The sequence below is a fragment of the Jaculus jaculus genome, chromosome 1, assembly GCF_020740685.1.
Source record: "Jaculus jaculus isolate mJacJac1 chromosome 1, mJacJac1.mat.Y.cur, whole genome shotgun sequence".
In the NCBI taxonomy this organism is placed as follows: Eukaryota; Metazoa; Chordata; class Mammalia; order Rodentia; family Dipodidae; genus Jaculus; species Jaculus jaculus.
This window is the reverse complement of record NC_059102.1, coordinates 7,635,343-7,653,311: the sequence shown is the minus strand read 5'-3', so window position 1 is coordinate 7,653,311 and position 17,969 is coordinate 7,635,343. Positions and strand designations below refer to the sequence as shown.

General features: G+C 45.3%; 1 protein-coding gene across 4 annotated transcripts in view; it reads right to left on the bottom strand.

Moving 5' to 3' along the window:
• Positions 1 to 17,969, bottom strand: part of Adam12 (ADAM metallopeptidase domain 12) — a 304,232-nt gene that overhangs the window by 117,867 nt on the left and 168,396 nt on the right. For all 4 annotated transcript variants that reach the window (XM_045142322.1, XM_045142323.1, XM_045142324.1 and 1 more), the window contains one exon: positions 8,525 to 8,603. In XM_045142322.1, the coding sequence (XP_044998257.1) occupies positions 8,525 to 8,603 (79 nt within the window). The remainder of the gene's footprint in view (positions 1 to 8,524; positions 8,604 to 17,969) is intronic.

Below are 17,969 nucleotides of genomic sequence, written 5' to 3'. Positions count from 1 at the left end.
AGCTTTCCCTGGGTGCTTTGGGCATGCGAATAACCTACACACCATGCTGGTTGCCTCTCACAGACTTTATTGGAAGTGACAATATAAAACATAATCGTCCCTTGGATGCGGCCAGCAAAGGATAAGTCACAGATCCCTCATCCTGTCAGAACAATGGAGAGAAGAGACAAGGGATCAAGTTCAAAATTAAAATCAGCCATGACTCTGAGCCAAGCCACTTACCCTGACTGTTAGGATGTTACAAACACAATGGTGAAAGCGGACCTCACTTTACAGATAACTTGACAGTCAGGGAAACTCATTGTGGGGCCACTTCAGAGGGTGGGGAGATGAGTCAGCAAATTTCTTTTCTTTGTTTTCAGCCGGATTCAATAAGAATCAATTCCCAAGGCTGCATCGGCCTCTTCATCAATTACAAGGCCTGGGACTCTCGGAAGGCCAGCGATGGAGCAGGAGCTCTGTGCAGGGAAGGAGCTTGCTTGCTGTATAGCAGCGTGGCTGACATGTAAGTCAGCACTTGGAGAGCCCCCTCCACTGGGCCTTTATTTTAATTCCAGCCTAGGGAGGCAGAGCGAGGAGGACTGCTTATAGTTTGTGGTCAGGATGGGACTACAGAATGAGTTACAAGTCAGCCTGGGCTCGAGTGAGACCCTCCCTTGAAAACAACAACAACAAAATGTCCCCAGTAAGTTCATGTGAGCTCATTTGAGCACGTTGTCCCCAGCTGGCGGAACTGTTTTGGGAGGTTGTGGAAACTTTAGGAGGAGGAAACAGGTCACGGGAGGCAGGCCCTGGGTCCTACTTTGCAGTGTCTTTTATTTCCTGTTCTGCTAAGATATACGGAGGAGAGGAGTCACTGCCACATGCCCTTGTCATCAGGCCAACAGCCATGTCCTCCTGGCCTTGATGGACTGTACCCTCACACCATGAGCCAAAACAAACCCATCTTTCCTCAAGTTGCTTCTTCTCAGGGAACTGGTGACAATGTGAAGAAATGTTTGTATGTAATACACTGGGAGAGGTGGCTGCTGGGTAAAAAAGAGGAGCCATTCTCTTTGTAACTATGAGAGCAAACTTGCTACTGTCTCTGTGGCTTGGCATGGCAGTTAATCTGCCCCCACCTATGGAAGACAGATTAAATGAATCAACTGAAGACCAGCCACAGTATCAGCTTAATCACCTACTGAAAAGGTCCTTCTGGAGGACTCTACAGGGCACTTCGGCTTAGGCCTGGACAGACATGAAGCTTCTTGAAATTCTATACCCCTTGCCAGCCAAGGTCTGGCACCCACCCTGAGGAAGGACCCTCTTGCCCAATCACCTCTTGGGGAAACTAGGGAAAAGAAAGAAGCAAGCAGAGAAGCAGAGAGCCCCACTCCCTATGAGGACAATGACTATTAAGGTTCATTTCTGAGAGTTCTACATTCACAGACTTTAGTTTTGACTCCAAGTTGAAAACATCCTTGTCAGGGTTGATGTTATCCTGAATCTCTGCTGGTTTTTTGTTCTCACCATAAAAAGGGAATATAGGAAAAATGTGCAAGGGAAAAATTTTAGCAAGGGAAATTGAAACAGAACATGAAACAATTCAAATAACTTCGAAGTTCTTTTTTATGTATTCTAGTTTTTATATTTTCTTTTATTTTTTTGGTTTTTCAAGGTAGGGTTTCACTCTAGCACAGGCTGACCTGGAATTCACTATGTAGTCTCATGCTGGCCTTGAACTCATGGTGACCCTCCTACCTATGCCTCCTGAGTGCTGGGATTAAAGGTGTACACCACCACATCTGGCCCTCTTATGTATTCTAGACCCACCCATGTTAGAAAAGCATCCTTCATTGTGTAGACAGTACACATGTGGACTCTGGCCCATTGTCCCTGCATTTCAAGGCCTGCCTTTCTTTTCTGGTTGCTGCTTGTGGAATGAAAATTTATATTGTGAAGATAGCTTTAGGGCTAAGTCTGTATTTTAAATAAGATGTGTGTGTGTATGTGTGAGAGAGAGATTCAAATTCATGGCGCTGCCATATATATATGTATATGTATATATATATATATGTATATATATATATATATATATATATATATATATATATATATATATATGGCATATATACACACACACAATATATGAATACACACACACACACATACATCCTTTAGATCCTAACTTTTGGCCTCTACCTTTCTTTCTCCTGTCATCCATACACACATATCCACCTGCTCACTGAACAACTTTCCCTGGATATCCCAGATCAGATTCAACATAGACAGATGAGGACTCATTGCCCTTGCTGCTTCTTCCTTCCAGGCAATCAATATTCCTAATGGTACCAGAGAGCCACACTGTCTGACTGTGGCCTACATGGAAGGGAGAGCCCATTGGTGAATTGCCCCTTATCCACTGCCACCAGGCTGTATTGTGCACTAAAGTGAATCATTAGATATGCAAATACTGCACTAAATTACATGGCTGGATATGCACTAAATCAAATCATTAGATAGACAAATATTGAGCTATCCTTGCATTCCACATAAATAATTTCAAGTGGATGATGGATAAGGTTAGAGATACTTTGTTTGGGGTGTTTTACAACTATATTCATAATTGACACCAGTCTAAGATTCACTAGCTGACACTAGTTTAACATTCAACATTATTTTTAGCACAAATTCAAGAAAAACTAGTTTGGGTGGCTTTTGGTCTTAATTGCTTCATATTCTCTGGATTCTTATTTATCTTACAAGACAAATTTTACTATCAAGAAAGAAGTTAGCATTGCTCGTGACATTACTGTGATTTAAAAAGCAGTTACGGGCTGGAGAGATGGCTTAGCAGTTAAGCGCTTGCCTGTGAAGCCTAAGGACCCCAGTTCGAGGCTCGGTTCCCCAGGTCCCATGTTAGCCAGATGCACAAGGGGGCGCATGTGTCTGGAGTTCGTTTGCAGAGGCTGGAAGCCCTGGCGCACCCATTCTTTCTCTCCCTCTATCTGTCTTTCTCTCTGTGTCTGTCACTCTCAAATAAATTAAAAAAAAAATAAATAAATAAAAAGCAGTTATATCCCTCTTTGCATTCCTGATATTATCTTCTTGGATTTTTTCTCTTTGATTAATTTTATAAAGGTTAATGTTGAAATGGCCAGATTTGGGTTTAATTGATCTTCTGGCAATAGTCTTTTTTTTTTTTTTTTTTTTTAAATTCTGCTCATTCTCTAAACCTCCCTTTCTACAAGAGAATATTGTAATCTCCCATCTAGGTTTTAGAAATACCAGGGATTTCTAATTACCTAATGACTTATGTTGTACCAACTCGTCACCCAGAGAACTTAAGTTGTATGGATTTCTAATGCCTAATGACTTACATTGTACCAATTTGTCACGCAGAGAACTTAAGTTGTATGGATTTCTAATGCCTTAGCTAATGACTTATGTTGTACCAACTTGTCATCCAGAGAATTTAAGTTGTATGTGGGTTTTGGAGGCTTTAAAAAGCCATTCAATTAAGCAGGGTGTGATGGCTCACACCATTAATCCCAGCACTTGAGAGACAGAGACAGGAGGATCATAGTGAGCTCAAGGCCACCCTGAGACTACAGAGTGAATTCCAGGTCAGCCTGGGCTAAGGTGAGACTCCACCTTGGAAAAAAAAAAAGAAAAAAGATCATTGAATTGGGTTGGAGGCATGGTTTAGTGGTGAAGGCACTGGCCTGTGAAGCCTAAGGACACATGTTGAACTCTCCAGACACACAAGGTGAACCAAGTGTGCAAGGTCTCACTTGCACGGAAGACGGCACACACTCCTGGAGTGTGATCGCAGTTGCTGAAGGCCCTGGCATGCCAATTCTGTCTCTCTCATAAAAAGTGTTTTTAAAAGTTAAGTTTATTAAAAAGTGAAAAAAAAAAAAAACCTTTAGCCCATAACACCTAGTGTTTAGTTGATGTGATTCTTTAGGAATTGGGCTGAAGTCTTAATTTTGGGTGAATGTGTCATTAAATATAAAGGTCACAGATTCCTTCAATTTCTCTTTATATATTTTAAGGATGTTCTGCTGGTAGTCATACAATTTCTCACCATCCTTTAGAATTGTTTTTTCCTAATGACCCTTGATGGGTCATATTCTCTCTCTCTCTTGCCTGGTGTGGAGCATGCCAATATATCTTTGTTTTCTAATTAAGATTTATCTCCCTTTTTTCATGTCTGTCATAACTTTTTGTATATGGGATATGAAAAATAAAATTATATTACTGAACTTTGTTCTAAATTTAACAAATTGATTCAACCTATTTCTATACAATAAGATTTATGTGTTGTCTTATTTTTTCATTTTGCTTTGTGTTTTTTATTTACTCCACTTCTTCTTTTACATTCTTTTCCTCTTTCCTGCTTTGCACTGAGTTGATAAACTATTTTTTTCATTCCTTACTATTTGGAATTATGCATTTCTATTTTTCTGTTCTTTAAGTCCTTATGCTGAATTAGACAGGGCACAGCATATTTTACGTACCAAAGTTAATCAGCATTTCTATTATTTTTAGCACAATGGAAATTTTTAAACCAGTCCAAGTCTATTGCTTTGTCTTGTTTTCAAAGCATCTAAATTTACTCAGTATTGTTATAACTGTTATTTTAAGTGGATTTAGTCAATGCAATTATTTAGCTTACAATTGCCTCTGATGTCCCACCTTTGTGTTCAGTTTCTAGTTTATTAAGACATTATGTTAGCCATTCTCAGGTAGATGTTCGCAGTTAGATCTAAGTGTAGTAAACTCTTGTATGCATTGTTGTATAAACATGCGTGGTTTACTCTTATTTCTGTAAAGTAATTTCATTAGAAAATTGAGGGTGACAGTAATTTTCCCTCAGCTCCCTGCAGTTTTAATTCCAGGATTGCTAATGAGAAATTCTTTGTTGGTTCAACTCTCCTCACTTGTTACGAATCTCCCTGGACTAGGGCAGTTTTATAAGATTTCATCTCTGCTGTTAGCAGCTTCTCCACAAACGATCCTGGAGCGCTCCTGCTCCTCTGGCTTGGGACTGCATAGATTTTCTTCAAGACTTCTGTCTTTCTTCAATCTATTTAATCATTGCCTCTTAACTATATTTAAAATATATATTTTTTTCATTGTGGAATTCCATTAGACTTACTCTGTTCTTCTTAAACATTTTCCCCTCTGGATTTTCTATTATCTCTGTTCTTAGGACAGATTCTCTCTTTTGTCCACTGATGCTCACCTGCAGTGGCTTTGTGCAGTGTTTGGCTTGTGATTTTTGAATTGGGAATCATTTTAATATTTTTATTATCCTCTTTTTTCTTTGCATGGGCATCTCACGTAATCTTTGCCGTGGAAACACCCCTGTGGGACAATTTAGGGTTGGCTTCCACTGGGACCCATGCAGGCCTCTCTGATTCGGGATGGGTTTTGAGGTCAATATCTTGAGTGGGAATTCCAATCTTATGATGGTGTTAAAAACCTGGACACGGACCAGCCTATTCCCCACACACACATGAGACTAGGAGGTTCCAATTTTTCTGCTTTTGTGAAATATCTTTTCAATTCAGGATACCTAGCAGATAATTCTTTCTTGTTCCTCTGAGACTGGAAGAGTTCTTTTCTCCTTCACACAGGAAACAACATTCTGGGTGTCAGCTTTTGTGAGATTCCAATTATAGGCACTCTTTTTTTTTTGGCATGCATGCGTGTGTGTGTGTTGTGCAGTGCACGTGTGTGTGCCCATGCAGGACCATGTGCCAGCCTGTAGCGAGGTGCACTCGACTGTGGTGGGCAGAATGGACCTTGGAGTGTCAGACTCCATTGCTCTCACACCCTTGCTTATTTGAGCCAGAGTCTCTTACAGATCCCAGAGCTTACCTTTTTTTTTTTTTTTTTTTTTTTTTTTGTGAGCTCCAGGGACTCTCAGGTCTCTGTTCTCCTCTAAGACTTCAGTTGCAGAAACGTGTGGCCATGCCCAGCTGTTTAGGGGAGTCCCGAGGGTCAAACTGGAGTGGTCTCTTAGGCCTCTCTGATCTGGTTCTCATGCTTGCATAGACAGTGCTCTTAACCATGGAGTCTTGTCTCCAGCCCAGCTCTTGTCCTTCTCTCCAGCACCTGGCTCTCTCTTTAGGTTCTGAGAGCCCTTTGGGGTCCTGTGGTTCTAACTCAGAAGCAAGTGCTCTGACTCTAAAACTTTGTTATTTGCTAGACAACGTCTTATTGTAGCCCAGGCTGGCCTGGAAATCAATATATTGCCCAGGCTATTCTTGAACTCACTGCAAAGCTTTTGTCTCAGTCTCTCAAGTGCTGGGATTATAGTCATAAACCACCACATCCAGCTAATATCCCCTCATGGTCTCTTCCTTGGGATGATTCCTGATTCTGCTTTTATATTTTTTAAAATTTATTTATTTTCAAGGAGAGAAAGACAGAGAGAGAGAGAGAGAGAGAGAGAGAGAGAGAGAGAGAGAGAGAGAGAAAGAAAGAAAGAAAGAAAGAAAGAAAGAAAGAAAGAAAGAAAGAAAGAAAGAAAGAAAGAGTGTGCCAGGGCTTCTAGCTTCTGCAAATATATTCCAGATGTATGCAACATTTTGTACATTTGGCTTTACATGGGTACTGGGGAACTGAACTCGGGTCACTAGGCTTTGCAGGCAAGTGCCTTAACTGCCCAGCCATCCCTTTTAAGCTTGACAAAAACTAGCAAAAATTCTTAAATGTATATATTTCCATGTGTCTTCTTGGAGCTGAGGGAGTTCAGAAGCTCATCCCATTGTGTTCCTGATGAGGAAGCATCTGTTTGTGAGTGCCACGTGCAAAGGTGTTTTCAAGAGTGCTGTACTAAAACCGAGGCAGGAGGGACCCTGGGGACAGTGAAGGATGTGCCATGTGCTACCCCGAGTCCTGGGCCACATGCTGGGCCACATGCTTCAGTGGTGAATGGAAAACTTCCTCTAGCTTGCTCTTTTTAAAAACAAACGCCCACAGCTATTTAAAGCAGCTAATTTTCCTTGGTCTCGGAAGGCACTAACTTTATCCTCTGTCTGTGGGCCATGTGGGTGGCTCACAGACACGCATGGTGCAGGCACACATGAAATGGGTGTTTTGTTGAAGTTCTGTGTAAAAGAAAAGCTGTCAAGGAGGTGATACAGGTCACATTGCAATATTCTTGATATAGAACCATCCACTGTGGATACATTTGTCAAAGGTTAAATAGGGTCAGTTCTCCTTTAATTTCTTGCATGTTGTTAAAATTGAAGGAAGCGAATTGGAGCGCCAGCCGGACTCCCTTCAGAGTGTCTCTAACTCCAGCTGCGTCTTCTAAAAAGGATTTCCCAAAGGCCCTAACATAGGAGGCAGTTAGGGTGCCTGGGTCCCTGAAAGCAAAAAAGCAGCAATGTCTTTTGCCCTTACAGTCTGTGCTTTGCTGGAGAGCAGAGTCTGGCCTTTCCTTATCTCCTGCCTAAAGGGGGTGCACAAAACAAGCCCAGCCCCTCCCTGGGAGGGAGGTCCCCTTTCCTGAAACTTACATCTGATCCTGACACTGTGGTTGGTTACATCATGGCTGGCCTTTGGGAGTCAGCCCCTAGCCCCGACCAATCAGCTGTCACTCTGACTCATCTGAGCCAAAAGATGAAGGCCATTGTAACAAGGTTGTAAACAGACCCTCACCAGGGGCCAGGGCTCTCCTGGCTTGCCTGTTCAACACTCCTGAACCTCTAGGTTCTGGTAGGTCTCCCCTGGTCTTGGCCCAGCTGGGCTGAGAGGAAGAAAGAGCCCCCTCCCTTCTCTACCCTCTCCGGCCCTCCACATGGTAGGAGCTCTCTGTACTTTCTCTTCTTTTCTTTCTAAATTTCTTTTCACTTTTCTTCCAGGCCCATCACATGGGCTCTCAGACCACACAAAGTATCTATTTCCCTTCCTTTGGTTTCCTACTTCCCTAAATAAGTATAATAATTTAATAATTATCCTCCTCACTTTGGTTTGCCCAATTCTTTGGTTGAATACAAACATGAACTTAGGGCTTGGAGTTGAAAGGCTTCCCTGAACTCCCAACACAAGCCCCCATCCCCCATAACACATAGACCTTGCAAGGTGGCTTTAACATGAGCCCTGCTCTACATCCCTACCTGGCCAAGGGCAGGGGTAAGCTCTTCTAAAGTAGCTTTGGAAGGTACCAGAAATTTTCTTTTCTCTTCTTTTCTTTTCCTTTCCTTTTCTCTTCTCTTCCCCTCTCCCCGCCCCTCCCCTCTCCTCTCCTCTCCTCTCCTTTTCTTTTCTTTTATGAGCCAGAGTCTCGCTCTATAGCCCAGGTTGTCCTAGAACTCCTCATGTAACCCCGGTTGGCCTCTCAGCCTCAGTGGCTGTCTTGCCTCAGCAGCTCAGATGACAGGTGTCAGCCACGATGCCTGGCTGCCGCAGCCCTTCTGGGGGCCCAAGTTAAGAACCCGCCCGGAACCACACAGCCGCACAGTGGAAGCGCAGCCGGCGTGACGCAGCCTTCTGCTCTCCCCGACATGCAGGACTTAGTTACCGTGTAATTTCGAGTGAAGGAGACGTCGGTGCCATCTTGCAGATAATGGGTCTCCGTGAACCCGCTGGCGATGAGACCCCTGTGGAAACAAACAACCCAGATGAGCTGAGCATGGCACCCGTACACTGCTTGCAACCCAGGCGGCAAGGGGTTGACCTCCTCCTAATTTTACAGGTAATGGCTTTACCTGTGCAGGTTTTACCTGGGCAGGTTGTGCTGAAAGAGTTTGGAGGCAACCCAATCGCCCATGAAATATTTGTGGAGGTCCCCTTGTTTATCACATCTCATATCTCATATCTCATTGCTTCCATGTGCCTGCCCGCCCCCCACTTCTACAATTAGTGCAAGGCGGATTTTCAAGTTAAGAAAACCACACCTAGATATCAGAGCTGCACAGACTAGAATTAATGGCTAGACCACTTGCCAAAGAAAGCACTCTGGATCCATAGTAGTGTCCCCACTGTATCCCGTACAGGTGAGAGAACCAGCCATCAATACTGAAATCTTGCCGAGTGTCACAATGGTATCATATTAAAAGCAGTGATGTAGGTATGAAGCTAAATTAAAAAAAAAAATAGGCTGGATAGATGACTCAACCGTTAAGGCACACTTGCCTGTAAAGCCTAATGATCAGGTTTGATTCTCTAGTATCCTCCATGCAAAGCCAGATACACAAGGTGGTGCATATGTCTGCAGTTTTTTTGTAGTGGCTAGAGTCCCTGACAGGTTCATTCTCTCTCTCTCAAATAATAAAATAAAATAAAATATTAAAAAAATGAATAGACAAACTGAATAAGGGACTCTCCTGTGTATCCTCACTAAAACCCATTCAACTCATGAGGTCTTCAGTGAGGACAGCAGAGCTCAAGTTAGGTAGACTTTAAATGATTTTATAGCTTTTAAAATTATTTGCACCATTTTTATCCCATTTCATGCAACTATAAAAAGGATTTCCTCCGAAGTACCTATTGTGTACAGGTTCTTGCTGCTGGGGATACAAAGATAAGCACGACCAACTCCTGCCTCTGAGGACACTGTGGCCTGCACAGGTGGCAGACAACGTGGCCTCCAGTGAGGAGGGCTGTCACTGAGTAGCAGTGGACTCTTTCGGGTTAGGTGGAGTCCAGTGGAGGGTGCTGCCGAAGGCGATGACCATCACTGAGCCCTAACAGAGGCAGTCGACACCACAGCTCACAGGAGTGAGTGGTGGACCGAGGAGGGACTCCCAGGCAGTGAATGGCCCTAACAAGCCACCTGAGGGCTCTGAAATCTGGGATCCAGGTGGGTGCACGCTAAGAAATGGCCCGAAACAGTTTCATCTGTTGGGGCAACAAGGCTGTAAAGTCTAAGCTTGTCTTTAATAAAGGCTGGTCTCACAACTGGTCCTGAGGGTCTCTCTACTCTCAGCCCAGGGTCCAGAGATGAACGTGTGATACAAGCTAAACCAATCACAATCTCCCACACAGCATGCTGGGAGCCGAGACTGCTTGGGGAGAGAGGCTTTTGCTCAGAAGGCAGCTACAGAGCTGCCTCCAGCTTGGGCCTCATGCAAAAGAGACAAAGCTCGTAGCCTGCTGGGATAAAGACAAGAGAGAGAGAGAGACCAGACCAGGTGTGGTGGGGCTGCTGCTAGTTTTCTTCTCTCATAGGTCCCTCTTTTTGGCTTGAGCTGTTTCCAAGCTGGGGTTTCGGCCAGCACCCTGATAAGCATGGAAGGGGTGTGGGGAAGGAATGCCGCTAACATAGTATACAAGGAGCACTTTCCTTACAGACAGATTGCCTTAGCGCTCTCCCAGCCAAGTTCAGAATCAAGGCGATCTCCCCGTTTTACATGGGTTTTGCTATGGTCAAGACATGCCTGGTTTAAATCAGTTAGGTCAGTGCAGCGGGTCTATGCTGTGCTATACTTCACAACGAGTGTTAGAGAAGGGAGTGCCAAAAATATAAAGCAGACAGTCTTTCATGTGCCCTGCAGTGGCCTGCGGATTCTCTTGAGCCCCACACAGTGCCTCCCTCTGCAAAACATGCTCTCTTGATGGCATTTAACTCTCAAATATCCATCCTTGAAGTTTCTACCTCCTTTGAGCTGTGCAGGACCCCTGGGCAGGCCCACTCCCAGGAAGGTACCAGCCCTGCTGGTGGGTCAGGGGCAGAACAAAGGATGTCAGAAGAGGACCCATCAGGGCAGGCGCAGCTAACAATGGGGCCTTCAAGGGAGGAGTTTGGTGAAGGGGGTGGACTGTACTCACATAGCAGAGGGCTCCAGGCAGGTGGAGGAGGCTGGTGGCCCTGAAGGGGACAGGGGCAATGAGCAGGCATAGGGAAGCTCCACAGAGCTTCTCAGAGTGATTTCCAAGGAAGCACACACACAGGAATGTGAAGTCAAGATGGGAACTTGGGGAGTGGGTCTCAGAAAAGGATGGCCTCGTGAGAATGGGGCAGAGAGAGGACATGGGAATAAGAAGATGGGCCCCAAAGCACCAAGCAGCGCTCAGAGCCCGTGGCCCCATTGAGGCATGAACTCTTGTGGCCTTGGTGGTCACAGAAAGAGGAGATCTGGCCATCTCCAACATTACAGAGAAAGAAGAAAGTGTTAAACATAGTTTAAATTGCGTTTCACTTCTTATGCCATTTGCTATTCATTAATACTTTGCTCAGATCATATTTTATTAATGATTTAGTAAATTGGGTCCTGACAATGCTGGATCCCTATTTTCAGCAAATGACTTTATGATCATTTACTATCAGGAGAGTCACATGTGCAGCAGTCTATGGAACAGAGAGATGTCATGTGAGGGCCAGTGTACATGGATGCTCCTGGATAAAGCCTTGCTCCATGTGTGAAAAGGATGAAGTAGTCATCAGGCCAGCTGGGAACAGGGAAAAGGTAGCTTGTCACAGATGTCTTTCAGCTAACCAAGGAACCAAGAAAGTCTGGAGGGTGTAAAGCTCACTACCAGTTTTTAAAACTATGTCATTGAAGGAAAAAAGGGAGAGGGGAAGGAAAGTAGCTACAGTGTTCTCTAGAGCTCAGAGCTCAGTTTAGAGTTTAGAGAGCTCTTAAGTACTGTGGTCTGTCTGCTTTCCCAGCACAGCCCTGGGCAAGTTCAAGGGTGACACTGGCAACTCCAATTCCCATGGACACATCCTACCCACACCAGGGTAATTTTCTCTCTGGCTCATGATTTCGCCAGCCAACACCTCCTGTGGGATGGTCCCAGAAAACTATAGACTCTCTTCCACTGAGGGTCTTTGCATGTCCCATGCCCTGTGTTGGAACATTCTTCACATGGCTTTCCATGTAACTGGTTCCTTTTTTTCCTTCTTCTCTTAGTTTAACTCCCGTATGCCTAGACGGCCCGTTACTCATGTTGTATCTGACATGTTCCCTCCACCGACATCACCCCACCGCACAGCCCCTTTGACTTCCTGTGCAGCATTCCTCTTTTGGTGTATTTCATGTTTAGCTTTCGCCTACTTTTTGCATCAAGAAGGTACACCATGATGGTGTCCCCCTAGCCCTGAGGGAGCCTGCTCAGCCTTCTCCTTCCCTCGTTCTCTAGTTAAGGTTTACTGCCCATTACCTTTGAGCCTGGCATTTGCTAAGCCAGGGATTTCTCGTGAACTTTTACAGCACTTAGTGTAGGGGCTAGCTGCTATTCTTTTTGTCTGTTGGTTAGTTTTCTGCATGTTGAGGCAGGGTCTTCCTATGTGGTCCAGTTTGGCCTGGTGCACAAGATCCGGTTCAGCATCCTGTGTGCTGGGATTACAGGCATGGGCCACTGGGCCTGGCCTTACATGCTAGTCTGAATGTCTCAGGGTGGTCTTGAACTCACAGCGATCCTCCTACCTCTGCCTCTGTAGTCTTGGGATTAAAGGCATGTGTTAACATGCCCAGCTCTTAATCCCAGTTTAAAGGAGACAGCCAAGGTGCAGGGAGGTCAACTGACCTGCCTGAGGTCACACACTTCGTGGCAGTGCCCAGGAAATTTGGATTTCCACCTTGTGCTCTTAACTGTCCAGTGGAGCAACCAGAGTTCACCAGCTGGGAAGCTGGTATTTGCTGAGCACTTGCTATAGATGCTGTGCCAAGAACCAGATGGCTGTGCCAAGCAGACAGGGATGAGTGAATGAACAAGTGCGTGACTGGTTGACGAGAGCACAGCCCCTGTCCCTCGTGCCCAGGACTCCCCCTCTCTCCTGGGTGACGTGTATCCCATCTCCCTTCTCGTGCTTCAGTACAACCAAGCAGGTCCTCAAGCAAGGCATGCTGAGCTATATTTCCAAGTGACAAGTGGCTGGAAGTCAAAGGCCACCAGAAGAAAGGATGAAGGGCAGATGGACAAGGTTGCATTGGAACTATGACAGGAGTGATCCTGCAGTTCTCCTCAAAGAGAAAATCCAATTAGATGGTTTCTCTGCCAGCAAGTGGAAACAGAAGGTGAATGCATAATTTCATTCCTTTTCTCTACTTATTAGATTAGTTGATCTAACAAGGCATTCTCTTCCTCTTGACACCAGAAAATGAAATGCATTTTAACTGCCAGGAGTTGATGTTGCTATTTTCCATTAGCTTTCCTGTTCTACTGATAACTTGATATTTCTCTCATGTTACCAGTATATATGCTGCTGGCTACTGGGGTTCCAGCATTGTGTCCTTTTCCCCATAGGAGAAGGAAAGACCCAGAGTGGCCAGAGCTACATGGCAGACACATGTAAAGCTTAGCCCCTGCCCAGGAAAGAGCTCTTTAGCTTGGAACCAGCCCCGGAGATGGTACCCAGGAAGGGAGGGAAGGGCTCAGGATAAGACCCAGTTGCACTGGACAGGTGTCCAGGAGTAAGGAATGAGGAACACATTCCCGTTGTAGGCAGCCACACACCAAAAGGCACACAGGGTCAGGGATAGCAGGCTAGGGCTCCTGGGCTTAGGGGGCATGGAGGGAATCCACAGATCCCACTCAAGCTTGGTGGGCAAGGTACTGCTGCTGAAACAGACAGGCTAGGGCAGAGTCCACAGGCTCCAGATGCCACTAATGCCATCCCAGGTGACAGGAACCATGACATACGTGATGACCAGAGCCAGTGGTCAACTTTGGAGGTTGGCCACTTTGACAGTGATATGGGGGAGACTTTGAGGCAAAGGAGAGGATGGCAAGTGAGCAGGAGGGCATGAAGGCATGCAGAGGAGGCCAACGTAGCAGCTTCCAGGGCACCCCGCTTAGGAGGGCCCAGCAACCAGCAGATGACGTCATCCGGGATGGGATGAGAGACCACGAGCTCAGAATCAGCTGTGCTGAGTGTATGGGGCCGGGGGACCTGTTCTTGGCCATGTCCCACCGACAGCTGTGTGTGAGGCTGGGGAGTGGCTTGGAGTAAAGACGTCAGGCATGCACTTCCTTTGTGGGGGACAAGAAGAACCCTGTCCTTCCCATCTGGACATAATATCTTTCTGATGTCAAAGTCTTTGGGTGTATATGGCTGAAAATGACCATTTAAAATTTTTATCATTATAGCATATAGGTAAAGTTCTCATAAAATTTCTTGCATCTCTGGAAAGGTTTGAGTATTGAACCAAAACACAAATGACCTCCTGATTGATTTTTGTTTTGGATCAATATTGAAATGCTCCTTCCCTCCATTTGCCATTATGTAATGGAGTTATATAGTTTGAATGAGGTGAATTCCATTAAAATGACATATTCATTTCCCCAAAGTTTAGGCAAATAGAGAGGAACACTTATTCTTTTTTTATTTTTTTGCCTACGGGACCTTTTCCCTACTCCCACCCTTGGAGTGAACTATTTTTTTCTTCTTTTCTGCTGCATTCTGCCAGGGATCGGCCCAGGGCTGTCTCTGGTCTACACCCTGTTGTTTGCCCGTCTACCGCCCTCCCCAGCTGAGCCACAGAGCAGAAGCGACATCTGGAGTCATGGACGACAGCGCAGAGCCAGCCAGCCCTACCGAAAAGCAGCCCACCTCAGAGAGCGGAGAGGCCAGTGAAGTGACAAGCGAGTTAAATTGCTCTCAGTGATCCTTAGATGAGGCCTGGGGAGTGGGGGACATTGACACACTACGCCTCATTATTTCAAGAATTCCGAAAGCTTTCAGGTCATCCTGGTCACCCTGACATTTTGTTATCAACTTCAGAGTGGCTTCAAGGAGGGAAGCAGGGGAGGAAATGGCTGGGATTGGCCCCGATTACTTAGGCTATGAGAGAAAGCCTTGATGACACGTCAGCTTCCTTCCCATTGTTTCTTTGAAGACCATCCGTATGGTTTGTGGCTTTGATTATTCTGTGCCCCACATTCACACAGCAGGGTCACAAGACGTCCTTGCTTGTCAATTCACACCAGCAGGCACTGCGCTCGCTCTCTGTAGTCCAATCATACTCGCGGGCAGGCCTCAGCGAGTTCTTCCCTATTTGATATTCAAACAGTCTCCAACCTGTTTTCCACCACAGCTTTCCTTTATCACAGGTCATTATTCCACAAATTATGAAATCACTCATATATAAATTTGGGTAATGGTTTTCTTCTGCTGGAACGCAGAAATACAGCTCCAGACACCTTCCCACCAGGGACAAACCGCCCAGAGCCTTAACAAAACACAGCACACAATAAAAGTCCTAATTAAAACCCACAATCTGTGTTTTCCTAGTTACCTACTTGACTATCTTTTATTAAATATTATCTATTCCTGAATCAAAGCTAAATGAATTTAGAGAAAAGATCAGGAGGTGAACTGGTGCCTACCTGCCTGGATCCCACATACTCAAGAATATTCTCTGGTTTGCAGAAAAAATAGAAAAAAAAAAAAAACCAAAAAATGAGACTGGCCAGAGCCACAGGCCTCTTAATGTGATGTCCTCGGCTTATCTGGACTGTTTGATGGAGAGAGCGGGCAGTGCACTGTAAAACCAGGCATGGAAGGTAACAAAAGGGGAGAAATAAAAATGAGGAGCAGAGCCTGAGGGACTCTGTTCTTCCCTTATTTCGGCGTTGCTGGCATGCAAACATTTATGCTTCTTCTGTTAGAGAGGGGGTTGGCATGCCTGCTGAATAAAGGGTCTGGCTTCTTGGCTTGGGGAGGGAGAACCGAGCATCACCAGGGCACCCTCCCCACAGGGTCACGGGCATAGGGACTGCCACTGCTTCCTTCTTTCGTCTGTTGCTGTTCATGGTGTCAGGTTCCAGGTCACTTGTTTCACTTGTTCCATTGTGTGTGTGTGTCTGTCTAGGGGTGAGTGCTCATGTGTGTCTGAGTGTGCATGCACATGTGTCCTAGTGCATTGGATGCCAGAGGACAGCCTCCAATGTCATCCTCAGGAAAGACATCTACCTCCTGCTGGCCTGGGAGCTCCAGGGATCCTCCTGTCTCTGCCTCCCCAGTGCCGGGCCGACAGGCACATTGCACCGTGTCCAGTGAGCTTATGTGGACTCTGCAGACTGAACTTGGTCCTCATGTATGCACGGCAAGCACTTGATCAATTTGAGCTCCCTCCCCAGCTCTGGTTCACATGTTTCCTGCATGTAATTTCTTTTCTTTCTTTCTTTTTCTTATTAGTTAGGGACATACTCAGTGTGGGAACAGCACATGTTGGTACCATCCCCACCCTCATCCCTGTGCCCCCTCCGGAGGGAACATCCTCGTTGGGGATGCTGGTTATCCCCATGGGGTTATGGGTTGTGTAGTGTTGCAGTCAGGTCTGCATGGCTGGTAGAAATCACCCATCCAAGAGCAGCTTGTGGGGAAAAAGAGGTTTATTTTGGCCAAATCCCCATCAGCTGGGAACCCGGCATTCAGAACACCTAAGTTTATGGAGGACATCTGAATCAAACCACCACACCCTGCATGCAATTTCTTAGTTCTTTTTTTCTTTTTAAACATAGACTCTCTAGGGTGGGGGCTGTTATCACCTGTCTGATGAGGCATGAGCACTCACAAAGCTAATGACCTGCCAAAGCCTCACAGCGCCTTGGGGATGTGGCTCCTTCGCTAGACGGCTTGCCTAGCGTGCACAAAGCCCTGGGTTCTGTTCCCAGCTTTGGTAAACTAGGCATGATGGCTTTTGCTAGTACTCAGGAGGTGGAGGCAGGAGGATAAGGACTTCAAGATCATCCTCTGCCACACAGTACGCTTGAGGCAAGCCTGGGCTACATGAGACCCTGTCTCAAACAACAAACCAACCAACCAGGCAGAGACACACTGGAACTCAGAGAGACAGAAGCTGGCTCCAAAGCCTGTCCCTTTGTAGCCACTGGTTCTCAATGCCTATTTTTCCCCAGGAGGGGGATGTGAGTACTCGGTGATAAAGGTCTGATCCATCAGCAACTGTTGGTCCTGCTCTGTCCTTTTCAAATGCTGGAGCAAACAGTAAAATAGGGCCCAGGCACTTCACACTCTATTCAATTTAGTCATAAAATTCAGATTACTTTTGGTTATAATTTCAGCATATTGGGATTCTAACTATTTAGAACTGTACATCTGTAAGAACAATGGAACATTGACATTCCACTTTCTTTTGTCGTTCTCTGTTTTATTAAAATACTCAAGATGATTAGAACATGTTTCGTTGTCCTCTGCAATAATAACAACAACAATAATAATAAACTTCCTTTGCCCAGCTCTTTCTCATTTAGTTTCAAAACTATAAAAATAAACTGTTGATGCAGCAGTTTGGACACTGTAGGGGACAATTAAGTTTCCTGCCAAATAATTTCTTAATATACTGCCTCAAGTATTAGTCACAAAAGCACAGAATTTTGGATCAAATTGTAGGATAGCTCCACTGAGGTCTGGTCCTTGGGGATCATCCCCCAGTTTATCTATCCACTTGCATCTGTGGCCATGACAGTACAGCCCTTCTAAAGTATCAGGACTTGTTTTCCAACTACAATCTTGGAATGAAAAGTAAAAGCAGGCAAGAAATGGTGGCATCTCAGGAGTCCCCAGGACTTTAACCCAAAGCTCAAGCTTTGGGAAACTGCTGTGGTTTCTTTTCTTTTCTTTCTTTTTTTATTTTTTTATTTTTGCGGGGGGAGGTGTTTGAGGTAAGGTCTCACTCTAGCCCAGGCTGACCTGGAATTCCCTATGTGGTCTCAGGGTGGCCTTGAACTCACCATGATCCTCCTACCTCTGCCTCCCAAATGCTGGGATTAAAGGCGTGTATCACCACGCCCAGCAAAACTGCTGCTTTGAATAAGCACATGTTGTTCAAAAATGTTGATTGTGGGCTGGTGTGCTTCACAGTAAGAGATTGTATCAGGTTTAAGTAACAGAATTTTAAGAAAAGGAGATAATGCTCTCTATAACAGGAAAGGCTAAAAACCCAATCAGCCATTATTTGTACAGGTGAGAAAGCCCCACACCCAATTCTAGCAGATGATTTTATATTACCTGCTTTACTTTTGGCCTGGGTAAAATAGCTGCTTCTCTTGGGCTGGAG